Source organism: Rana temporaria, chromosome 10, assembly GCF_905171775.1.
Source record: "Rana temporaria chromosome 10, aRanTem1.1, whole genome shotgun sequence".
Taxonomy (NCBI): Eukaryota; Metazoa; Chordata; class Amphibia; order Anura; family Ranidae; genus Rana; species Rana temporaria.
This window is the reverse complement of record NC_053498.1, coordinates 35609557-35634210: the sequence shown is the minus strand read 5'-3', so window position 1 is coordinate 35634210 and position 24654 is coordinate 35609557. Positions and strand designations below refer to the sequence as shown.

The window sequence follows — 24654 nt, the reverse complement described above, 5'->3', positions numbered from 1 at the left end:
CCCATGTGGAAGGGGCCTTAGAATTAGCATACCTGGAAAATTGTCTTAAGCCCTGTACACACAGCCGAGAATCCCATCAGAAAAAAAAATCAGTTTTCCTTACGGGATTCCTGGCAAGCTTGGCTTGCCAAACCGTGCATACAGACAACCATTCAAAAGAACCGCCGTTCTTTTGAATGGCAAGAACGTGGTCACGTCATCGACTATGACTAGCCAGCGCTCATCACATTCGATGCCATCGCCACCATCTTGCTACACCCCACACTATCGTTGTATGCTACCGCGCATGCGTCAAAGTCGAGGGTTTACCATAAGTAAGCATACAGACGACCAGAAGAGAAAATAGAGAGCCAGGTTCTCTATTTTTCCGCCTGGATTCCCGGCTGTTTTCCTGATGGGAAAACTGCTAGGGAGCATACACACACAGCTGGAATTCCCGGCCAAATGCTCTCCTGGCAGTTTTCCTGGCGGGAAAACCGGTCGTGTGTACGAGGCTTAATTCAGTAAGCTAGTAAAAGAGCAATTATAACATGCAGCATGCAATAGCCCATAGCAACCAACCAACTATCACCTTTAGTCATGTGAAATGCAGACTGGTTATGATAAGTTACTGCAATTTTTTTATACTGAAAAGACCCATTAAAGTTTGTCATGTTGGATTGTTTGTATTTTTCTGTTGCATGTCTTAGGGTTTCACAAAAAATACAATTCCGGAGCATCCAGCACCTTTAAAAACAACGGGACTGCATTCTCAATTCACTATGGAACCGGGAGTCTTGAAGGATACTTAAGCCAAGATACAGTCACTGTAAGTTCACACTCATGTCTGCAAAAGAGATTGTGCAATAAATTCTTTTTATTTTGTACCAAACTGTAATGGAATTTCTATGTAAAAGCCCTACCCATTTTAATAGAAGCCAAGATACACAAATAACCTCAGGTTTTAGGTTCAGTATGTCTGGGAACGTCCCAAAATCAAGCTTCTGAACTGGCAAACGCCTCAAAAAACACCCTCCGCACATCCATAGTTAAGCACCTTCTTTGCAATAGAAATGTAAATGACTTAACTATTGCTATGATTTCACAAGTAAACCTCCTACAAAATAAATATTTAAGTCATGGTGATCCCCAAGCTCCAATAGTTTGAGTCAATGTCCTGGAACTTATTTGTAGATCAGAAAACCTGACCTCTAGCTTCACTGGCTGTATTCTTATTTCAGGACAGTAACTCAGCATGTATCAAAGACCGAGGGATTGGCACGCCAGCCTGGCATCTGTATTTTATAAAGCAGGGCAGCACTGGCAATAAATAATTCTCTCTTGACAGATTTATTTTAACCCCTTCATGTTTGAAGGTCATTGAAGCTTAGTTTCCTAGACTAAGTTTAACAGTTGCAGTATACATTGCTTAACTTGACTATAGCCCTCTGACCTGCCTACCTAAATAACTTTTACATTGTCGTTTTAAAAACATATACAGCTATTAATTTGTACACTGTTTGAATTTCAACTCTACACAAGTCTTTAATTATAAGGGAAAAATGGACAAACATGTGAAAATGCATTTTAGTTATTTTACAATTCACAGTTTTTCTTTTTCTTTTATTTTATGTCTCATGCACATGTCCGTACAGGCAGATGGTGTCAGTTCGGAGCATATGTCAGTGCACATGCTGGTACATTATGCATATAACCATATACAGCCCTGTGTTCTTATTAATCTCAATGGGTGACTGTATGCGCCAGCAGCGCGCCCTGGGAGAGTCATCAAAAAGGGTCTGCATGCTGTATGGTCCCTTTTCAGAAGTGTGCACAAACCTTAAGGGGGGACTTTGGCCATAATAAAAAAAGTACATAAAATATGATGCAATCTGCCACTAGGCAAGATCAATGACCACCAATAGTGATCTGTTGGTCCTGGGCACTGCAGTCTGTGTCCTTAAATAAGGGGTCTTAATCTGGCGGCCCTCCAGCTGTTTTGCGAAACTACAAGTCCCATGAGGCATTGCAAGGCTGACAAATACAAGCATGATGGGATTTGTAGTTTCGCAACAGCTGGAGGGCCACCAGTTTGCCTTAAATGATAAAGGTGATCTCAAATGTCTGCTGTACATGCAGGCTTCAGGTTCAAAGTGCCGCCACTCCCTTTCCTAGTTTTGGATACAGTACTATACAGTACTAGATCTCCTGTTAATAATATTCATGATTGTGAATGACTGTTTTATTAATTAATTTAATTAGCTTCGATGAGGGTGCTCAAATGTATCACAACATCTCTGAGGTTCTGAGAGGAGTACAAGAGAAGAAAAAAAAAACAGTCAAGGAACCATGCCTCGTCACAGGGTCCAGAATGATTTTATATTAGTTAACATTAGAATGGAATAAAACATCCAATGCACTTTCGGGGTTCAGGCACGGCCACTTTATTAGGGCTTACATACTGTATGACTTTAATATTAATAGTACTTATGAATATTGGCATTACTTGGGACCCAACATATAGTTCTGTGCTTATCTTCCTGTTTTTTGTACATATATTTATTGCTGTCTGTGCCCCAACTGTAACAATATACCCTCTTTGTTTGTCCTGTTGATTGTTGTAACCAGGACAGAAAAACAGAGAAATTTCTACTTGTGTAAGAAATTGCTAACTGTCTAATGCAATGGAGCATACACATGGCCGGGATTCCCGGCGAAAAGCTCTCATAGCAGTTTTCCCATCGGAAAAAAACCGCTTGTGTGTACGAGGCATAAGAGGGTACTTTCAATCACTATCTGTTGTGAAATTAAGGGAAATCCCAATGGGGCACATATAGTTAAAAAGCCTTCCCATTCTATGTAAAGAGTAATTCCACATCTTATTGTGAAATAAAACAATCCCCTCTGGGCGATCACTTTTTATTGCAGGGATTTTAACAAATCAGGTCAGGTTCATTATAATCACCTGGTGAACCCTCCGTGTTCTAATGAGAAAAGCTGCAGGATCTGCATCCCCTTAGAAGTATTTAACCCTTGGGGAGTATTTCACCAAACTGAAATTTCTATTGCAGGGGTGCCCAAAATTTGACTTATATCTTAATGCAGACTTCTTGGAATATCAGCGAGTCAATAACACACAGACAATTACATTTCTAGGAGTGTCCTGTACACCAACGGTGTACAGAGCGCCTCTCGATTGCAATTAAAATTACATAAAATTACAGCGACTGTGGATTGAAAAGGAAAGGTTCATTAAATTACAATACGGCTTGTGTAGCAACTGTATATGTCATATTATTTTTTTATTTAATAGATGTTTTTTGTAGACAAAAGGTAACCTTGAAAGCTAAGTAAATTGTAAAGGTTTATTTTACTCATATTGCTAAAAAGGTTCTACCTAATAAGAGATAAAGGGGCAGATCCACAAAGACCTGCCCCGGCGCAGTGTATCTGAGATACGCTACGCCGCCGTAACTTACTTTTTTTGGTTTGAATCCTGGAAGACTTTGCGCGTTAAGTTACGGCGGCGTAGTGTATCTCTCGCGGCGTAACGGCGCCTAATTCAAATCGGCGAGTAGGGGGCGTGTTTCATTTAAATGAAGTGCGTCCCCGCGCCAAACAAACTGCGCATGCACCGTCCCTAAATTTCACGCTGTGCATTGCGCTAAAGGACGTCATTGTTTTGAGGTGGACGTAAATTACGTCCAGCCCGATTCACGGACGACTTACGCAAACGAAAAAAAAAAATTAAAATGATACGCGGGAACGACGGCCATACTTAATATGGAGTACGCCACCAAACAGCAGCTTTAAAGGGGTGGTTCCCCCTAAAACACATTTCTAACAATACATTCGTAAGACCCGTTACACTGCGGGTAGGCTGGCTTTTTTTTTTTTTTTTTTTTTAGTACATACCTCGATCTCGGCGTTTCGTCCCTTGTCAGTGGGCGTTCCTAGTTGATTGACGTTCCTCGGACGGGCGCATACGTGACGTCACGACTTTCCGAAAGAAGCCGAACGTCGCTGCGCAGGCGCCGTATAGAGCCGACTCTATACGGCGCCTGCGCAATGACGTTCGGCTTCTGTCGGAAAGTCGTGACGCGCAGTATGCGCCCGTCAAAGAAACGTCAATCAACTAGGAACGCCCACCGCCAAGGGACGAAACGGCGAGATCTCGGTATGTACGAAAAAACAAAAACAAAAGCCAGCCTACCCGCAGTGTAACGGGTCTTACGAATCTATTGTTAGAAATCTGTTTTAGGGGGAACCACCGATTTAACTATACGCCGAAAAAAGCCGACTAGAGCCGACGTAAAAGAATGCGACGGCCGCTCGTACGTTCGTGGATCGTCGGAAATAGCTAATTTGCATACTCAACGCGGAAAACGAGGGGAACGCCACCCAGCGGACGCCGAAGAATTGCATCTTAGATCCGAAGGTGTACGAAGACGTACGCCTGTCGGATCTAACCCAGATGCCGTCGTATCTTGTTTTGAGGATTCAAAACAAAGATACGACGCGGGAAATTTGAACGTACTCGCTTTGTGGATCTGCCCCTTAGTATAGAATGGTCATGTAACAGCACTGGTGAACGGAGTGAACCACAACTGCGGTTAGCAAGGATTTCAATGCGATTCTCTATGCGACAACTCAGTATTGGGCCCCAGGCGTCACTCCTCGCAACAGGAGTTAGGGGGATCTATACATCATATCTGTGTCACATAAAGAAAGGCGTTGAGCTACTAAGCATAGACGCATTACAACATGCGAGCAGAGCTTAGCGTTTAAATTTATAGTTCAAGATCAATATTCCAATACACCTCTATATGCAAGTGATTATCAGTAAGGGACCCCAGGCATCACTCAGGAGTTTGGGGGTTCTCTACATCATATCACATTGAGCATATAGGGATGTATTAGGCCACTAGGGGAGATGCTATGAAATAGCATTAACCCCTAGCATAGAAAAGTTAGAGCGAACATGTTCAAACAGTTAGGACAAGGCCTATAAGTATTTTATACTTCTGTCAAGCACGTAGTAAATATTGGTTGTACTAACAAGTAATAGTTGCATATGAGAGGCAATACAGCTCAGGTACGTTGAGAGTACACGCAGGGCCGCTGATAGGCCAGTACAGCTGGCCCTGTTGTACCGGGCCCGGCTAGCAGGGGGGCCCGGGCAGCCTCGACAGAACTAATTCATTTTATTTAAAAAAAAAAAAAAAAAAATTCCACAGCCCTGACCGCTGGTCATCCGTCCAAATCCACCAATCCCCCCCCCCCCCCCCCCCCCCGCTTTCTACGAGTTTTTTTTTTTTTGACTCAGTACCTTGCCTGCTTGTTCCGTTCGTAGGCGGCCGCAGGACGGGACTATTTCCTCTATTTCGGGCGCGGAAGAGTATCTCTTCTCTCTCCCGCGCCAGCTCCTCTACAGCTCTGCTCAGTTTGCTGCTGAATCAAGTCCCGGCCAGCGTGTCCTTCCCTGGCGCCGCGGAGTGATTCTTCTCCCTCCGCTCTCTTGGCGCTGAGAGAGAAGAGAGAAGCAGCGGCAGTTGCAGAAAGAAAAAAACTTTTCCAGGCAGCGAATCCAGGCAGGCAGACAGCACAGCAGCACAGCAGCACTACTACTACAGCCAAGGAGGAAGTGACTCTGTCCTGGGGCCAGGAATCAGGATAACAGGTATGAATGTACTTGTTTGGGGGGGGGGGGGGGGGTCACGAGTGGTAGCATTTAAAAAAAAAAGGTTTCACTGCAAATAGCCAGGTGAGTACAAAAAGGCATTGAACAGCAAAGGGGGTTCCATGATGGAGAACTATGAAATATGACTTTTCAAGTTAATAGTGCCAGAAATAAAGTTATCTTTAACTTAACTTAAGTTTTATTGTTGGTTTTTATTACAGCTTAAAGCGGATGTGCCATGGGGAAAAAATATTAAAAGCCAGCAGCTACAAATACTGCAGCTGCTGACTTTTAATATTAGGACACTTACCTGTCCTGGAGTCCAGCGCCGATCGCAGCAGAGGACGAGCGATCGCTCGTCTCTCTGCTGCTCCCCCCGCCATCCACGCTGAGGGAACCAGGAAGTGAAGCGCTGCGGCTTCACTGCCCGGTTCCCTACGGCGCATGCGCGAGTCGCGCTGCGCCCGCCGATTGGCTCACACGCTGTGTGCTGGGAGCCGAGTGTTCCCAGCACACAACGGGCGACAGACGGGAAGTCAGAAAAACCCGTCTTTTGCCCGTAGCGTGTGGCCGGAAGTGGGTATCTGCACCCCCCCTCCCCCCTGAAAGGTGTCAAATGTGACACCGGAGGGGGGGAGGGTTCCGATCAGCGGGACTCCACTTTAGGGTGGAGAACCGCCTTAAATACGTACAAATTAAATATATGGCGTAACAATTCATAGGTGAAGTCACACACTCATCACCTAAAATTCCAATTTCTTAATATGGTCATGGCAGTTAGAGGCCTGGGGATAATGTTATAATTCTATTCCATAAGTCTTTTCTACTAAAGGGGTTTTGAGTTTTCTAACATTTTAAAAGTGATGTATATACTGGCGGAGTCTGATCAGTGCAGCCAGTCATCCCGGCGCCAATGCCATATTGTGCTGCAGACAGTGCCACCCAATGACGCTAATGCCATAACGCATGTGCTACCTGCTGACAGTGCCACCCATGTGGCCAATGCCATATTGCGTTATGGCATTAGCGTCATGGGTGGCACTTTCTGCAGCACAATATGGCATTGGCCGCATGGGTGGCACTGTCTGCAGGTAGCACATACGTTATGGCCCATAAAGCGTTTGCTGCCTGCAGGGACAGTGCCACCCACTGTTTCAAGGCGGGGTCTGGGGAGGTGCCAAGGGCGGGGCCAGGGGCGTGGCTGAAGGAGGGATCAGGGGTGGAGCTGAAGGGGGCCCTGTCAGGTATGCTGTACGGGGCCCCATGATTTCTATCAGCGGCCCTGAGTACACGTAGTAATACACAAGTTATACGGGCAACTAATAGTAACATATGAGAGGCAATATAGCTCAGGTACTTTGAGAGTACATATAATAATTAGGAGCTGTAGTAAAAAGCAGTAGTTATATATGAGAAATTAATATAGCTCAGGTACTTTGAGTGTACATGTAGTAAATAAGAGCTGTAGTAATAACTAATAGTTATATATGAGAGGTGAATATAGCTCAGGTACTTTGAGAGTACATGTAGTAACTAAGAGCCGTAGTAATAACCAGTAGTTATACAGTATATGAGAGGTGAATAGCTCAGGGTATTTGAGTGTAGATGTGCCTTTAACATATTCCTTAGCAAACAGTCCTATAACACAACAGTACACCCTAGATACGTTGAACAGCAGAAGACATGATAAGCAATAGCAGTTGTATAGCTGGTATATAAGTAGCAGGTTTGCTATAGAACTACAAGTAACAGAAAGAAAGGCAACTTATCCGTTTTGCAGGCTTCAGTATAGGTACTAGGGATCCTGTGGTGAAGGATGTTCAATAGGGAAGTCTGCAAGATTGTCCCCAGCAATGGCTTCAAGTATCAGTTAGTGTGGATTGTATTAAAAAGGTAGTTGAAGCTGGAGCGGTGTTCCGGCATGGGGAGCAATGGCATCCATCTCTGTAGCATAGGCCGAGCTACGGCTAACAATAATAGAACCAGGCTTGGAAGCCAAGTGAATGCCTTTATAGGGAGCAGAGGAGTAGTGCAGGTGCAGTTCATAAGCACTGATTCAAGCAAAGCGCCGTGTGCGGCACACTTCCGCGTTCCAGGCTGGAACGCATCACAGCACCGGGCGATGACGTCATCGCGCAAGCGCCATATGCGTTCCAGCATGGAACGCATTACGGCACCGAAAGTGCCCACTATAGCAAGTCGCAGGCGCGCAGAGCGCCTGTTAACAGGGAACAGGCAGCGCCTGTTACAGGTCATCATCTCCTCAACAAGAGGTCCAGCACTTTCATTAAAGAGAATGTGTCAGCAGAGTATGAAAGCACTCTAGGAAGATTACTAAATATTAATGTTGTGGTAAGAGCTATGTTTTTTTCACAGTTGTATTTTTAAATCAGTGTGTGCAATCCAGACATTCAATGAGTTTACTACCAAATTTTAGGATTTTTTCAGAATGCAAATGTTTGAACGTGATTGGTGCCAGATAAGGGGATACTACACATAGGCACTTCAGTTTATAGACACTAGGGGTCTCCAAATCCAAGCCTGCAGATTTTAGCTTGCCTACAACTGATGTGCACAGTACCCGCTCTGATGGGGACCCTGATGTAACTTGGGACTCTGATGTGGATTTTAATGTAAGAGGGTCTCTGATGTGGACTCTAATGTAAAGGGGACTCTGATGGATTGAATTACTTTTTCTTTCTTCTTACCCAAACAGGAATCATATCTTACCAACTGTTTTGCAATTCCTATGCTATCCCACTAAGAGAACACCTCTGCTTCATCAAACTTAGGTGTTTTTTACATACTCGCCCCCCTTCCACCCACATGCCTCCCTTTCACCCTCACTATTTTGAAAGCAGACCCCATCACTTGATATGATCCTTTATACATGCAGGGATCTGTGAATATATGAACTACAAGTCCTATCTGCCATTGCGGCAGACGGACTTGTAGTTCTCAATGGATTTACGAGTGCAGTATACAGGAGATACTCGAAAAATGTATTTCACTAATGCAACATTAAAAGGTGAAACTAATATATGAGAGAGACTCATTACATGCAAAGCAAGATAGTTCAGGCCGTGATCTATCATAATTGTGATGATTATGGCTTACAGCTCATAAAAAATAACAAATCCACAATCTCAGAAAATTAGAATATTACATGCAATTAATAAAACAAGGATTGCACATAGAACAATACCTCTGAAAAGTATAAGTATGCCTTTGTACTCAGTACTTGGCTTGGGCCCCTTTTGCAGCAATTACTGCCTCAATGCGGCGTGGCATGGAAGCTATCAGCCTGTGGCACTGCTGAGGTGTTATGGAAGACCAGGATGCTTCAATAGCGGACTTCAGCTCTTCTGCATTGCACGTATGGTAGAATGGGGAAATAAAGATAAAGAGAAAGAAAAAAAATGGATTTGAATAGAAAATAGTATAAGTAAAACAGCACTGCACAAAAATGTATGGGTACCACGAAAATACAGGCAAGTGCTTTCTGAATAAAGCACTTGCCTCAAAAACTTGCGGCGGCGTATCGTAAATGAGATATCTGAATCTATTCCATAAAATTTGTCCACTATATCGTATTTACAACATTATTTTCTTCTATTCTATTCTTGCCCTACCCTTTTCCTTCCCCTCTCCCCTTCTCCCCATATGGCTTGCCCTCTCCCTTTTTCCTACTTTCGGTCCTGTCAGGCCCTGTCGCCCTCCATCATCTTTTCCAAATATTTCTCAGAGGCCTTTAAGTCTATCCATCTAGTTTTATCAGGAACTGAACCTTTGCACTACCAATACTCAGATTTTTATTTTATTTTTCATAAAATTCAGTGTACAAGTAGCACTGCACCTTCCCAAAACCAGTAAACATACCCTGATACTTTGTGAGTTTACTGGTGTATTTTATCCAAACTGGAACTTTATCTGCAGCACTAAAGACCTCTGTGGCACAACACTATTCTCTGTGGCCAATGCTAGTTTCCCCTAATTAAATAAAGATGGATATTTTCTTCCAAGGCCGGGTGGTGAAAATTACAATGGTCGACTGCCTGTCATGCATTATTAATTTTAATCATTATGCTACATGATATGCTTTAGCAGCTTCAGAATAAAACACGGGTTGAAACCTTGTTTTTTTTAGCAAAGAAACTATTTAGAATAAACACTGGTGAAGAAATGTTGTTTATTGAGCAAACTAGGAGGGGACTTTACACCTTTCACTGCATAATTCACTAGAAATATTAGCTAGATTAGCCAGGATTCAAGAGGTTGTTTTTTTTTTTGGAGGGAGAATTTAGTTTCACATCCTGTAGACAAAAAGTAAATGGCTACATGATCTAAAGGCTTGTTCACACTTGTGGCATCCCTTACCACCCCTCTAAATGGTTAACAGGCAGCTGGGAGGTGATATGCAACTTCCTCACCATTTGTTTTAATCCTGAAAAGCCTGCACCACTTACAGTGGGGATCGAAAGTTTGGGCACCCCAGGTACAAATTTGTATTAATGTGCATAACGAAGCCAAGGAAAGATGGAAAAATCTCCAAAAGGCATCAAATTACAGATTAGACATTCTTATAATATGTCAAAAAAAGTTAGATTTTATTTCCATCATTTACACTTTCAAAATTACAGAAAATAAGAAAATGGCGTCTGCAAAAGTTTGGGCACCCTGCAGAATTTATAGCATGCACTGCCCCCTTTGCAAAGCTGAGACCTGCCAGTGTCATGGATTGTTCTCAATCATCGTCTGGGAAGACCAGGTGATGTCAATCTCAAAGGTTTTAAATGCCCAGACTCATCTGACCTTGCCACAACAATCAGCACCATGGGTTCTTCTAAGCAGTTGTCTAGAAAGCTGAAACTGAAAATAGTTGACGCTCACAAAGCTGGAGAAGGCTATAAGAAGATAGCAAAGCATTTTCAGATGTCAATATCCTCTGTTCGGAAAGTAATTAAGAAATGGCAGTCATCAGGAACAGTGGAAGTTAAAGCAAGATCTGGAAGACCAAGAAAAATATCAGACAGAACAGCTCGCAGGATTGTGAGAAAAGCAATTCAAAACCCACGTTTGACTGCACGATCCCTCCAGAAAGATCTGGCAGACACTGGAGTTGTGGTACACTATTCCACTATAAAGAGATACTTGTACAAATATGGTCTTCATGAAAGAGTCATCAGAAGAAAATCTCTTATACGTCCTCACCACAAAAATCAGCGTTTGAACTTTGCAAATGAACATATAGACAAGCCTAATGCATTTTGGAAACAAGTTCTGTGGACCGATGAGGTTAAAATATAACTTTTTGGCTGGAATGAGCAAAGGTACGTTTGGAGAAGAAAGGGCACAGAATTTACTGAAAAGAACCTCTGTCCAACTGTTAAGCATGGGGGTGGATCAATCATGCTTTGGGGTTGTATTGAAGCCAGTGGCACAGGGAACATTTCACGAGTAGAAGGAAAAATGGATTCAATAAAATTTCAGCAAATTTTGGATGGTAACTTGATGCCATCTGTGAAAAAGCTGAAGTTAAAGAGAGGATGGCTTCTACAAATGGATAATAATTCATGGCCTTCACAATCTCCGGACCTCAACATAATTGAAAATCTGTGGATAGACCTTAAAAGAGCAGTGCGTGACAGACAGCCCAGAAATCTCATAAAACTGGAAGACTTTTGTAAGGAAAAATGGGCAAAGATACCTCAAACAAGAATTAAAAGACTCTTGGCTGGCTCCAAAAAGCGTTTACCAGCTGTGATACTTGCCAAAGGGGGCAGTACAAGATTTTAACTCTGCAGGGTGCCCAAACTTTTGCAGACGCCATTTTTTTGTTTTCTGTAATTTTGAAAGTGTAAGTGATGGAAATAAAATCTAACTTTTTTTGACATTTTATAAGAATGTCTAATCTGTAATTTGATGCCTTTTGGAGATGTTTCCATCTTTCCTTGGCTTTGTTATGCACAGTAATACATATTTTTACCTGGGGTGCCCAAACTTTCGATCCCCACTGTAAATGGTCATATTTGAGGCAGTACTGCCCACTGAATGCGACATGGGGCATAAAGCAAAGCATCATCACTGCAGCATGCGTACAACCCTGTCCATCTGCCATAACAGCTTGAGGGGGAGGGTTGTCAGGAGCCGGTAATGAGGCTCAGTCACTTTTTTGACCACCCCCCCCCCCCAACCACCTGCATGAACAAGCCCTAAGTTACAGTGCCTTAAAAAGTATTCATTCCCCCCTGAAATTTTCCACATTTTGTCATGTTACTCCCAGGACCTCCTGCTCTCTAGCTCCCTTGTTACCTCCTCCCATGCTCGCCTTCAGGACTTCTCCAGAGCCTCTCCCTGCCTCAGTATGTCCAATCAGCCCCTAACCTGTCCACCTTTAGGAGATCCCTGAAAACTCATTTATTCAGGGAAGCCTATCCCACACCCACCTAACAACAGTCCCCGAGCCACCTCATCAAATTATTCCCCGCATCTATTACCTTTTATACCACCACCCCCTCCCTTTAGAATGTAAGCTCTACGAGCAGAGCCCTACTGTACCTTTTGTATTGAACTATACTGTAATTGTGTTGTCCCCTATACATTGTAAAGTGCTGTGTAAACTGTTGGCGATATATAAATCATGTATAATTATAGTAATAGTAATAATATAATAATGTTACAACCAAAAACATAAATGTTTTTTATTGGGATTGTATGTGATAAACCAACACAAAGTGGCACATAATTGTGAAGTGGAAGGAAAATTATAAATGCTTTTCCAATTTTTTTGAAAATAAATATGTGAAAAGTTTGGCATGCATTTGTAGAACCAACTTTTGCTGTAATTACAGCTGCAGGTCTTTTTGGGGATGTCTCTACCAGCTTTTGTAAGTTTGTGAAGTGGAAGGAAAATGATAAATGGTCTTTACAATTTTTTACAAATAAATATCTGAAAAGTGTTGTTACAGCTGCAAGTCTTTTTGGGTATGTCTCTACCAGCTTTGAACATCTAGAGAGTTCGATTTTTGCCCATTCTTCTTTGCAAAATAGTTCAAGTTCTGTCAGATTGGATAGAGAGCGTCTGTGAACAGCAATTTTCAAGTCTTGCCACAGATTCTCAGTTGGATTTAAGTCTAAACTTTGACTGGGCCATTCTAACACATGAATATGCTTTGTTCTAAACCATTCCATTGTTACATAGTTATATAGTCCATCTAGTTCAACCAAAAAAATAAAAAATACAATCCCATATACACAATTCCTTCACCCACAGATGATCCAGAGGAAGGCAAAAAACCCCATCAAAGCAAGATTTTCCCTGGATCAACTTTACCTATAAATGTTAGTAACCAGTTATATTATGTACATTTAGAAAATAATCCAGGCCTTTTTAAAAGCAATCTACTGAGTTTGCCAGAACCACCTCTGGAGGGAGTCTGTTCCACATTTTCACAGTTCTTACTGTGAAGAAACCTTTCCGTATTTTGATGTAAAGATGTAAAGAGTGTCCCATTGTCCTCTGCATTGAATTTAAAGTGAATAACTCAACACCAAGTTCACTATATGGACCACTTATTTATTTGTACATGTTGATCATATTCCCCCTTAATCTCCTCTTCTCAAGAGTGAATAAATCCAGTTCCTCTAATCTTTCCTCATAGCTGAGCTCCTCCATGCCTCTTATCAGTTTGGTTACCCTTCCCTACACTTACTCCAGTTCCCCAATATCCTTTTTGAGAACTGAAGCCCAAAACAGAACTGCATATTCCAGATGAGGTCTTACTAATGTTTGTACAGGGGCAAATTATATCTCTCTCTGGAGTCCATACCTCTCTTAATACAAGAAAGAACTTTGCTCGCTTTGAAAACCGCAGCTTGGCATTGCATGCCATTATTGAGCTTATGCTCTACCAAAACCCCCAGATCCTTCTCCACCATTGATTCCCCCAGATGTACTCTTCCTAACATGTATGATGCATGCATATTATTAGCCCCCAATTGCATAACTTTACATTTATCAACATTAAACCTCATTTGCCACTTAGTTGCCCAATTAGACAAAGCATTGAGATCGGCTTGTAAATTGGAGACATCCTGTAAGGATGTTATTTCACTGCATAGCTTGGTGTCATCTGCAAAGACAGAAATGTTACTTTTGATCTTGATTTGGATTTGCCATGATTCACTGCTATAATCTGTTAAAATAAGCAGAAACAAACAGAGACACACACACACACACACACACACACACACACACACACACATACACAGCTTCTTGTGGTCTGGAGCTGAAGTGCACAGCAGGAAGATGAGAGAAGAGAAGAACAGACAGATGCACAGAGATGCAGGGGGTAAAATGTGAGCAGAATGCTGATGGCAATCTTCTCATTCTTAGCTTTATTCTCCTTATGTCGTCACAGAATACACACCCATCAATCCCTCCCAATAACCCTTTACTCCACCCAGTTACCCTCCCATTCTGTTAATCCACATGGCAAAGTCTTTGTTCCATCATAAATGATAGGGGTCTCTCGATCAGAACTGCAAGGATGTAGTGAGGTGGGCTGGAAAGGGGCATGTCCAGGACAGGAGGAAGGATATTCGTTGGGAAATAGTTCCAGCAAATCGCCCATTTACAAATCCATACACAGGAAACCAGCACGTTGCCTTTTAAGGGAAAAACAGTCCAGGCTACAAATTCCTTTTCCATCTCCAAAAGGCAGGATGTAGCAAAGTCACAATTTCCTCTTGAAATGATCAGGAATGCAGAGAAGAGTGAATTACAATGGGGGATGGGAAGGCTTTTCCTGTTACAACTGAGGAATCCAGGAGGGAGGGGGGACACAGAGTGAGTGAGTGGATGGAGTTGCTTTTTGATTTCAACAGCTCTCTCTGTATGTCCATCCAAGTTAAAATATACTTTAAGAACATATCTGACAAAATCTGAAGAATCATTTCAAGGAAAATATACACTCCATTTCAGTGGTTCTAATCATAACACAAAAATATTCATTTTAGTTTCACGTCTATCACAGCCCCCCCTTGAAATGAATATTTCATCAGTTCATTCTCTTTGTTATTTCTTAACAGACAAGGACGGTAATGGAGGACACGGTCAATATAACAAAACATTATCATAACCAATATAAACAGAATTGCTATACCTATTTGAGTACAAATGTGTTATCACCCAAAATATTGTCCGCAGGTGACATTCTAAATGCCCCCCTTGTTCACCTAATATCCTGTATAAGGCCATAATTTTATACAAAGTCATTTGTGAAGTGGCCTCTAGGTGTTCAGTAATATACTGGAATGCATTCTTGTTTATAGTTAACAAACCTCTATTGACCATAGCAACCAGAATTTATCCAATCTACATTTACATTACTAAGTTAAATTTCATAAAAGCATCCGTTCCCACCAAATTACTATATTTCCCTTCATTTGCATTTTAATTTTATATTGGGCTCTGTCCTAAATATTTTATTTCCTAAAGAAACTTTATTTATTTATTACTTTATTTTTCACTATTTTATCTGACCTTTTTTAAGCTATGCAGATTAACACCATATTTCATTCTCTTTAAAATAACACCCTTTAAGTAAGGTATTCTTCAAACCAAATGGTGCAAAAAACCCACAGAAAGAGAGAGAGAGAGAGAGAAAAAGAAAGAAAGAAAGAGAATATTTTATTATTAAGGGCAGATCTTCTAATGATTGTGTACAAATTACCTTTTATTATTAAAGAAAGATTTACCCTCATAATACGCTTCCATAGTTTACTTAACATAAACTCTGATATTTATTTGTTTTTCCCTTCAAACTTGCAAAAGAGCCATTGTAAAGCACAGCAGCTGAGGATGCTTAGACTGGGAGTCGGATTTCAAGCTAGCACTCACTCCTGTAAACCACCACAGCCTGTAACCTGATCTGCTGTTAATGACCTCTTAAGGGAAAACATCTGTCCCCCCCCCATGCTTGGAGCAGATTGTACAAGTTTTAGACCATATACAATCCAATCGAATTGCATCGTTTTTCTCATTTTTAACTCTTTTTCAAAAATTTTAAAACATATTTGGTTTGTACATCTGCCAAAAATCATGTACACCACATTATAACATGACATTCCTTAACTTCCAATAGCGACAAAAGATCGCTTAGAGGACAAATCTCATGAAATCCACTGACCAGTCCCTGCGCATGAACCGACCATTGTTTTCTACTGATAAAGTCACTCATAATTACTCACAATCTATATTTTATCAGAAATGTCATTTTATAATAACTTTTAACACTTGTTTATTTTTTAATTTTATTTTTACAATTTTTATAATAATATTTTTTATAAAGTTTTTAGATTGAACATAACTTTCATATTTTAATATTTTTCCTTGGGAACCTTATAATAAACCAACCCCAAGTTTAGAATCTGTTGTAAACATTGCTCAAACCTCAACTTATTAATTCTTACGACCAGATCTGTAGGATTTCAGTTAAATACAAAATACCATGTTGTTTACCATTAACTGAATTGTATACAATTCTTCACACAATCTCAATCAACAATTTTCCCATTAAACCTTTGTTCTAATCCCATATTTATGCTTTGACATGTCATAATACATTTTCAGTTGTTGGAGTAAACATATTCATAAACATTTACAGGCAGAATTAAACTTAATTATCTCATTAAAGAACTTCTTTACACTCTGACATTAATTAACTAATTACCCCATGTAACAAGGACCCCCCCTTTGAGATATTCCAACCCACAAACCCCAGTGGTCACAATCCCATGTATTTGAAAAAAGATATATAATTTCATTCAGATTTGGGCGGCACAATCCATAATATCACTCATCTTCCAGAGAATATTTTCGAAGGAACCTTTTAATCATCACCTAGGGGATATTGGTAATTATCGGTACCTACATCAGAAATGTGAGAAAAACTCGTACACGAATATTAGTTACCTATTTTCAAAAGCGGTCACATAATCATAGCTCATAACAATCTAATCTAGAGACTGTCTCAAACAAGATTTCAGAAAGGGATAATGTATTGAATGCTCCCCCCTTGGGGCCACTTACCCACTTAACCCTGAGGATGGCATGGCACAGCATGTGGAATAAAACCATTTAAATGTACTATGTAAAATGTTCTACTGTTCCAATGTGATACCCAGAATCTCCTCATCCCTCATTTGTGACTTGTGAACACAGCTTCTGTAGTCATGAACGCCAGGATTTACACACTCTCTCTACCGCTTTTGGGCACCCCATGAGGTCAAGGCATTGAGGTCGGGGCACACATGACAGCATATGAGCGGATTCTACCTTCAGGTAGGTCTGCCACTCCCATCTACATCATTCTCCTCCCTTACGTGTCTGTCCAGCGAAGTGGCATTGTAGTTACCCCCCCCTGGACAGACTAAGGAGGGCATGAAGAAGAAGGCCCGTGGGCCGGAGGGCACAGAATCCAGTATGGGCAGCGGGCAGCGGGCAGGAGGCGACACCATATGCGTTCAGAATGAGGCAAAGCCTTCAGCAGGGAAGAGCATCCGGGCAGGCCCATGCTTCCTCCAGCGGGGCATACAGTTGGGCAGAACGTGAGGGGAAAGAAGGGGCACGGCCTCAAGCAGTCGGGCGGGGCCCATGCTTCCAGCAGGCATCGTGGGCAGAACATGAGGGAAACGAAAAGACAATAACAGGCCCTGGGTATCACATTATAAATTTCAAAACTGGCAAAAAGCCCTCTATGCATCAAGTCAAAATACAGTGCATGGCATCGTCAGTGTAAGTGTAAGTGGGCAACCCAGATGGGACAGGTCCCCACAGAACACGCATTCAATCTATCCGATTAAAAGGATAAAAAAAAAAACGGGACGAAATAATTCACCTAAATTAATTCTCTGTAGAAGATTTTAACTGTAAAATAAAGACTTAACAATTGCTTATTATGTGCATCAAATGTCTGTTCCATATTTTTTAAACCTCAGGAGAAATATCCCATTATTTCTAGTTAAATCGAATTATCTGATAAATCAGCGTACAATGTAACAGGCATATTCAGACCAATTTTAATTGTACAGAAACAGTTGCAATATCCCAAGTCAACCTTTTGTTAAAAAAAAACTCTGTGTTACAAAAAACTGTCTCCTAGGTTGTCGTCCCTGGGGGGGAAGAGGGGGGCTATCCTCCAACTTGCAAATGTGGCAGAGCTCAGGGCGGGCAGGATGCAGGGGTCTGGACCTCCCACATTCCTCACACACCCAGTTCTATCCCCCCACCAGGGAGGGGGCAGGAGTATATATTATATCAGGGAGGCATCCCAGAAATATAAAAAAAAAACAGCAAAAATAATAATAAGAAGAATTCATTCACCACTTGCCAACAAGGAATTGGGAAAAGGGATCAATGAATTTCAATGGGAAGAAGAAAAAAAAGGGTTGAAGAAAGGAGAAAGAAATAAGAAAGAAAGAGTTCGATTCCAGCACAGAGTTGAGAACCCAAACGAAAAGTGCATGCAAAGAAAGACACCATAAGTTATATGTTACAGACACAATGTACCATTAGACGCAATCAAATCACTTCTAGCACAGTCAGTACAATCAGCATGCTACATAGAGGGAGGGGAAGATAGGGGGCTGTGTAGTAGGCAGCAAAGAAAGGGTTGGACGGGAGGATCTAAGAAGAAAATGGTGGAGAGGGGAGGAGCTATGAAAAAAGAGCGGCAAAGATTTGGAGAAGACGGGAGGATCTAAGAAGAAGATTGCGGAGGGGGGGGGGTGGTTATGAAAAAGGGAGAAGAAAGGGAGGAGCTATGAAAAAAAAGCGGCAAGGATTTGGAGAAGAAAGGGAGGAGCTAAGAAAAAGATGGCAGATGGGGGAGGAGCTATGAAAAAAGCGGCAAGTATTTGGAGAAGAAAGGGAGGAGCTAAGAAAAAGATGGCGGAGGGGGGGGAAATCAGGAATCAAGGAAAAAGTAAAGACAAAGCAAGGAGAGAAGAAAATAAAAAAAATTCAACCTTCAGCCAGATATTAAAAACAGAAATCAATGTCAACAGCAGTTGATATATATATGACAAGAAATCCAGATATATCTATACTTATCAGAAACAAGTAATTGCTTAACCATGCGGTCCTTTCAGACTGGCAAGGAAAGGATTCGTTCTATTCCTGTACCAACACAGTGCTTTCCAGCAAAAACCCCATAAGCATATATATATATATATATATAAAATTAACTAAGAAATGGAAAGGCACAAAAATGAAAAAGGTTTTCTGTTTAGACTGCAAAGAGTTAAGTATGCTATCTATTGCAAGGCTCAAAGTGAAATGGAATCCAGCTGTGACAAAAGGCATAAAGTTTCAGGTCACAAATTAGCACAGTTGGCAGAGCAAGAAGCCAAACACAGAATTTAGCAGCCTTTGTCCAGATAAAGGGTTAAGTAAGCTAGCTATTGCAAGCCAGCTGTAACAAAAGGCAGAAGTGTAAGGGAAAAAGCAATTTAAGACACACAAATGTACACAAATAGCCAGCTAGCAGAAGCCACACAAAAACGACCTCCTCCAGCTCAGCCCCCACCTTTCCTAGCACAGGGAAGTTGAGTAAACAAAAATCCCCGCGTTATTCAAAGCAAGGACAAAATGTGGAAAAGCTGACTCAATATCTCACCACAGACATACTCAAATAAACCCCAGAATCCCAGTTCCCCAATTAATCTAAACAAGGAGGTTTGGACCCATATCTTCGCAGCCAACTTCCTTAGAGCTGTCCCAGGCTCAACCCAGCCAGCATGCACTCCCCGTGCACACCCCTTTATCACATCGGCTTAATCCGAGACGATGTACGACCAGTACCTTAACTTAGTAGGCCGATTTCACACACAACCACAAACAGACAGCAAACAACCCACAAGCTCACCCTTCTACTCACAGGCAGCATACAAACAGGCAAGAACCAAAAAAAAAATTAATAGCAGTGAATCAACACAAACCGGGGTTCGCTTCTGGACCAGAATTATACCGTCTGTTTCAAAGGCTCGGAATTTGTAGACAAACTAGATGGGAACAGAGGCCGTCCAGCCTGTAACACGGTGTAAGGGAGCCAAAAAAAAACTCGCACTTACCGTGTTTAGGGGTTCATGACGCCCCTTTCAATGGTAGACGGTCCCTCAATTCTCAGCCAGTTTCTTGTGCGTCCACAAAGTCTGTCCTTGAAGTCCAAAAGAAGCACGTTGAGCGTCAATTGATTTGGATTTGCCATGATTCACTGCTATAATCTGTTAAAATAAGCAGAAACAAACAGAGACACACACACACACACACACACACACACACACACACACACATACACAGCTTCTTGTGGTCTGGAGCTGAAGTGCACAGCAGGAAGATGAGAGAAGAGAAGAACAGACAGATGCACAGAGATGCAGGGGGTAAAATGTGAGCAGAATGCTGATGGCAATCTTCTCATTCTTAGCTTTATTCTCCTTATGTCGTCACAGAATACACACCCATCAATCCCTCCCAATAACCCTTTACTCCACCCAGTTACCCTCCCATTCTGTTAATCCACATGGCAAAGTCTTTGTTCCATCATAAATGATAGGGGTCTCTCGATCAGAACTGCAAGGATGTAGTGAGGTGGGCTGGAAAGGGGCATGTCCAGGACAGGAGGAAGGATATTCGTTGGGAAATAGTTCCAGCAAATCGCCCATTTACAAATCCATACACAGGAAACCAGCACGTTGCCTTTTAAGGGAAAAACAGTCCAGGCTACAAATTCCTTTTCCATCTCCAAAAGGCAGGATGTAGCAAAGTCACAATTTCCTCTTGAAATGATCAGGAATGCAGAGAAGAGTGAATTACAATGGGGGATGGGAAGGCTTTTCCTGTTACAACTGAGGAATCCAGGAGGGAGGGGGGACACAGAGTGAGTGAGTGGATGGAGTTGCTTTTTGATTTCAACAGCTCTCTCTGTATGTCCATCCAAGTTAAAATATACTTTAAGAACATATCTGACAAAATCTGAAGAATCATTTCAAGGAAAATATACACTCCATTTCAGTGGTTCTAATCATAACACAAAAATATTCATTTTAGTTTCACGTCTATCACAATCTCAGACCCAATATCATTTATAAAGATATGGAAAAGTAATGGTCCCAGCACTGAACCTTGGGGTACCTTTTGTACCACCACCCCCTCTACCACTACTCTCTGAATTCTGTATTTTAGCCAGTTTTCTACCCATTTACAAATTCATCTTTCCAAGCATGTAGACTTTACCTTACACATATTCCATGTGTGGAGAACTGTGTCAAACGTTTTTGCAAAATCCAAGTATACCACGTCCACAGCCAAACCTCTGTCCAAGGTTTTACTTACCTCTTCATAAAAAGAAATCAGGTCTGTTTGACAACTTCTGTCTTTCATGAATCCATGCTGTCTGTTGCTTAAAATATTTTTTTCCAGCAAGAACTCATCTACGTGGTCTTTTATTAAACTCTCCAGTATCTTCCCGACTATAGAAGGTAAACTCTAGTTACTTGGTAAAGACTTTGATCCCTTTTCAAATATTGGCACCACATTGGCCCTGCGCCGATCCAGTGGTACCATTCCAGTCATTTATGAGTCCCTATATATTAGAAACGATGGCCTTGAAATGACAGAGCTCAATTCTTTTAGGATCAATGGGTGGATGCCATCTGGTCCAGGTGCTTTATATACCTTCATTCTGTATAAATAGTGTTGCTCACGAATATTCATATTGCGAATATTCGGCTCGAATATAGTATTCGCGATATATTTCAAATTTCGCGGTGAATATTCGCGATTCCGAATATTCACATTTTTTCAATTTTATTTTTAAAACAGATCACATCCTATCGACGTCTAAAAGCATTGCTGGTATGATTAGAGACCCTGGGCCGAGTAGCTAAGCTGAGGCGATCCTTTTATGTTGCCAAATATTAAAAAAAAAAAATTGCGAATTTTCGCTAATGCGAATGCGAAAATGATTGCGAATTTTCGATAACTGTGGTAGGAGAACTCTGATTGTCTCTGATGCAAAAGGGGGGGGGCTTTGTGTATGTTTCTGTTATGAATATTTGTATGTTTGATATTATTTTTTTTTGTAAGAAGGAAAAAATTGCGCATACCTTAAAAAAAGGGGAGAATACAGCAGCAACTCAAAAATGTTATACAACATAAATTAATACAAGACAGAAAATGGAGTCGCTCTACAAGAATAAAAAATATGTCTAGTGACAAGACATGTGGGAAAATTATAAAATAAGCAAGCGCAAATAACTTGTGAAATACACAGTGGGGCAGATTCAGGTAGATCAGCGGATCTTTAGATCCGCTGGATCTAAGTTTTTTACGTTCCGCCGGTGCAATTTAGCGAGGCTAGTGCATGATTCAGCAAGCACTTACCTCGCAAACTGCACCGTTGGATCGTAACTCCCCCCGGCGGAATGCAAATTCCGCGGCTAGGGGGAGTGTACAATTTAAATCAGGCGCGTTCCCGCGCCGATTTAACTGCGCATGCGCCGCCGCGAAAAAGTCCAGTGCGCATGCTCCAAATGACGTCGCTAGGACGTCATTGTTTGCGGCGGGTACGTCGATTGCGGCCATCGGGATTCCTGATCACGTTACGCAAACGACGTAAAAAATTTAAAACTCGGCGCGGGAACGTCGGCCATACTTAACATTAGCTACCCCTCATATAGCAGGAGTAGCTATCCGCCGGAAAAACCCGAACGCAAACGACGTAGAAAATGAGCGACGGGCGGGCGTACGAACGTGAATCGGCGGTTTTCCTCATTTGCATATGCGACGGGTAAAAAATAGCGATGACACCTAGCGGCCGGCGGGAGTTTACAGCCTAAGATTCGACTGGTGTAAGTCACTTACACCAGTCGGAACTAAGGGAGATCTATGCGGAACTGATTCTTATGAATCAGTCGCATAGCTCCGACCGTCGGATCTCACAGATCCGACCGTCGGGTCTCACAGATACGACGGCGGATCAGGAGATCCGCCGTCGTATCTATTGCTGAATCTGGCCCAGTGAAACAAATATATAAAGAAATATAGTCCCAATAATAGAAAAATAATCTTTCATAAAAATGTCTTTGATATGTGAAGTGAAAAAAAGTCCAAAGCATGCAGCATGAACGTGTTCAATCTTCAAGGTGTTTGATTGACAAACGGCTGTGACAGATGGATAGAGTAAAGAATCACCACCAATGCAAAACACTTTTTATTTTCTATTGTAAAATATCAAGAATATTCTGAGCCAATCAGAGTGCTCCTTCCGCATTTGCCGAATATTCGCAATTATTTTGTATTGTAAAATATCACGAATATTCTGAGCCAATCGGAGTGCTCCTACAGCATTTGTCGAAATTGCGCAGTAAATATCGCATTCGCATTTTGCGAAATTTCGAAAAAGTATCAAGAATATTCTGAGCCAATCAGAGTGCTCCTACCGCAGTTGTCGAAAATTCGCAATTATTTTCGCATTCGCAATAGCGAAAATTCGCAATCATTTCATTTCGATAAAATATCACGAATATTCGAATTTAGCGAATATATCTCGAATATTCGACTATATATTCGAGATATATCGCGAAATCGAATATGGCGTATTCTGCTCAACACTATGTATAAATATTTCTGGACCATATCACTTTTGAGCCATTGTGGATCATTTGTCAATACCACCCACATTATGGGCATGAGCTCCCCCATGCTCCTTTGTATACACAGAGCTGAAAAAAGTATTTATTAAATTTGCCTTCTCTTTGTCCCCAGCCACCCACTCTAGATTATTTTGTAAAGGGGCCTACATGCTCAGACCTGACCTTTTTACTATAATATATATTTTAATTTTTGGGGGGTATGTCTTACAATGCCTTGCAATCTGTTGTTTGTTTTGAATTTTTGCATCCTTATTTCCTTTTTACATATTCTGTTATATTCTTTGGAACATTTTTATATTTTTTAAAAGCTTTTTAAATTATTTATCGCCATTTTAACTTTGGCCGTAAGCCACATAGGTTTTATTTTTAGCCTTTTAAACGTATTGCCCATGGGAATATACTTTGCAGTGAGTTTACTTTGAAGAATTCCCATTTCTGTTTCGTGTCCAGGTACTGTAGTTAAAAATCCCCCGTTTTTTTTATTTTAGTACAAATGGTACCATTTCCAATGGTTGGTTGTAATATAGGAACCTTCATATCATCTACCATATCCCTCCCCCATTTTTATCCATTCCACCCACCAATAAGGGTTGACCCCTGTCTGACATGTCTGCCTCATTATAATTTAATTCACTCTCCCCCCACAATCTTAGTTTAAATACTCCTCCAGCCTTCCCATAAACCTCTTCCCCAGAACAGTAGACCCCTCCCCCCTTCCATTTGGGTGCAAACCATATTCAGCATATAGGTTGCACCCAAATGAAAAGTCAGCCCAGTGCTCTAAAAACCCAAATCTCTCCTCCTTGCATAGCTAAAGACCTTTTGTATTCAGCTCTCTAATTACCCCCTGCCTTTCTTATGTTGCGCATGTAACAGGCAATATTTCAGAGAATAGTATCTTTGGGTTCTTCCCTTCAACTTGCAGTCTAGTTCTTTAAATTGGTTCTCAAAGAGCCTCCATCTTCCAACGTGGACCAAGACAGCTGGGTCATGCCCAGTGCCTCCCAGTAATTTATCAACCTGGTCCACCACATGCCAAACCCTGGCAACAGGGAGACAGCAAACCATTCGGTTGAGGCAATCCTGGCGACAAATTATTCGATCAGTCCTTCTGAATATCTAATCCCCTATTACCACCAACTGTCTAGGCCTACCTGCACTCCCCTCTCCACCCCTACTGGATGGGCTGCTCTCCCGCCTGTTAAGGGGAGCAGTGACATCTAGGGCTGCCACCAGTTTGATACCCCCACATCGTCACCCAACTTGTTGAATCTGTTAGG

General features: G+C 41.7%; 1 protein-coding gene across 1 annotated transcript in view; it reads left to right on the top strand.

Moving 5' to 3' along the window:
• Positions 1 to 24654, top strand: part of LOC120916518 (cathepsin D-like) — a 103250-nt gene that overhangs the window by 47842 nt on the left and 30754 nt on the right. Inside the window, exon 4 of the mRNA XM_040327533.1 lies at positions 690 to 808. Within this exon, the coding sequence (XP_040183467.1) occupies positions 690 to 808 (119 nt within the window). The remainder of the gene's footprint in view (positions 1 to 689; positions 809 to 24654) is intronic.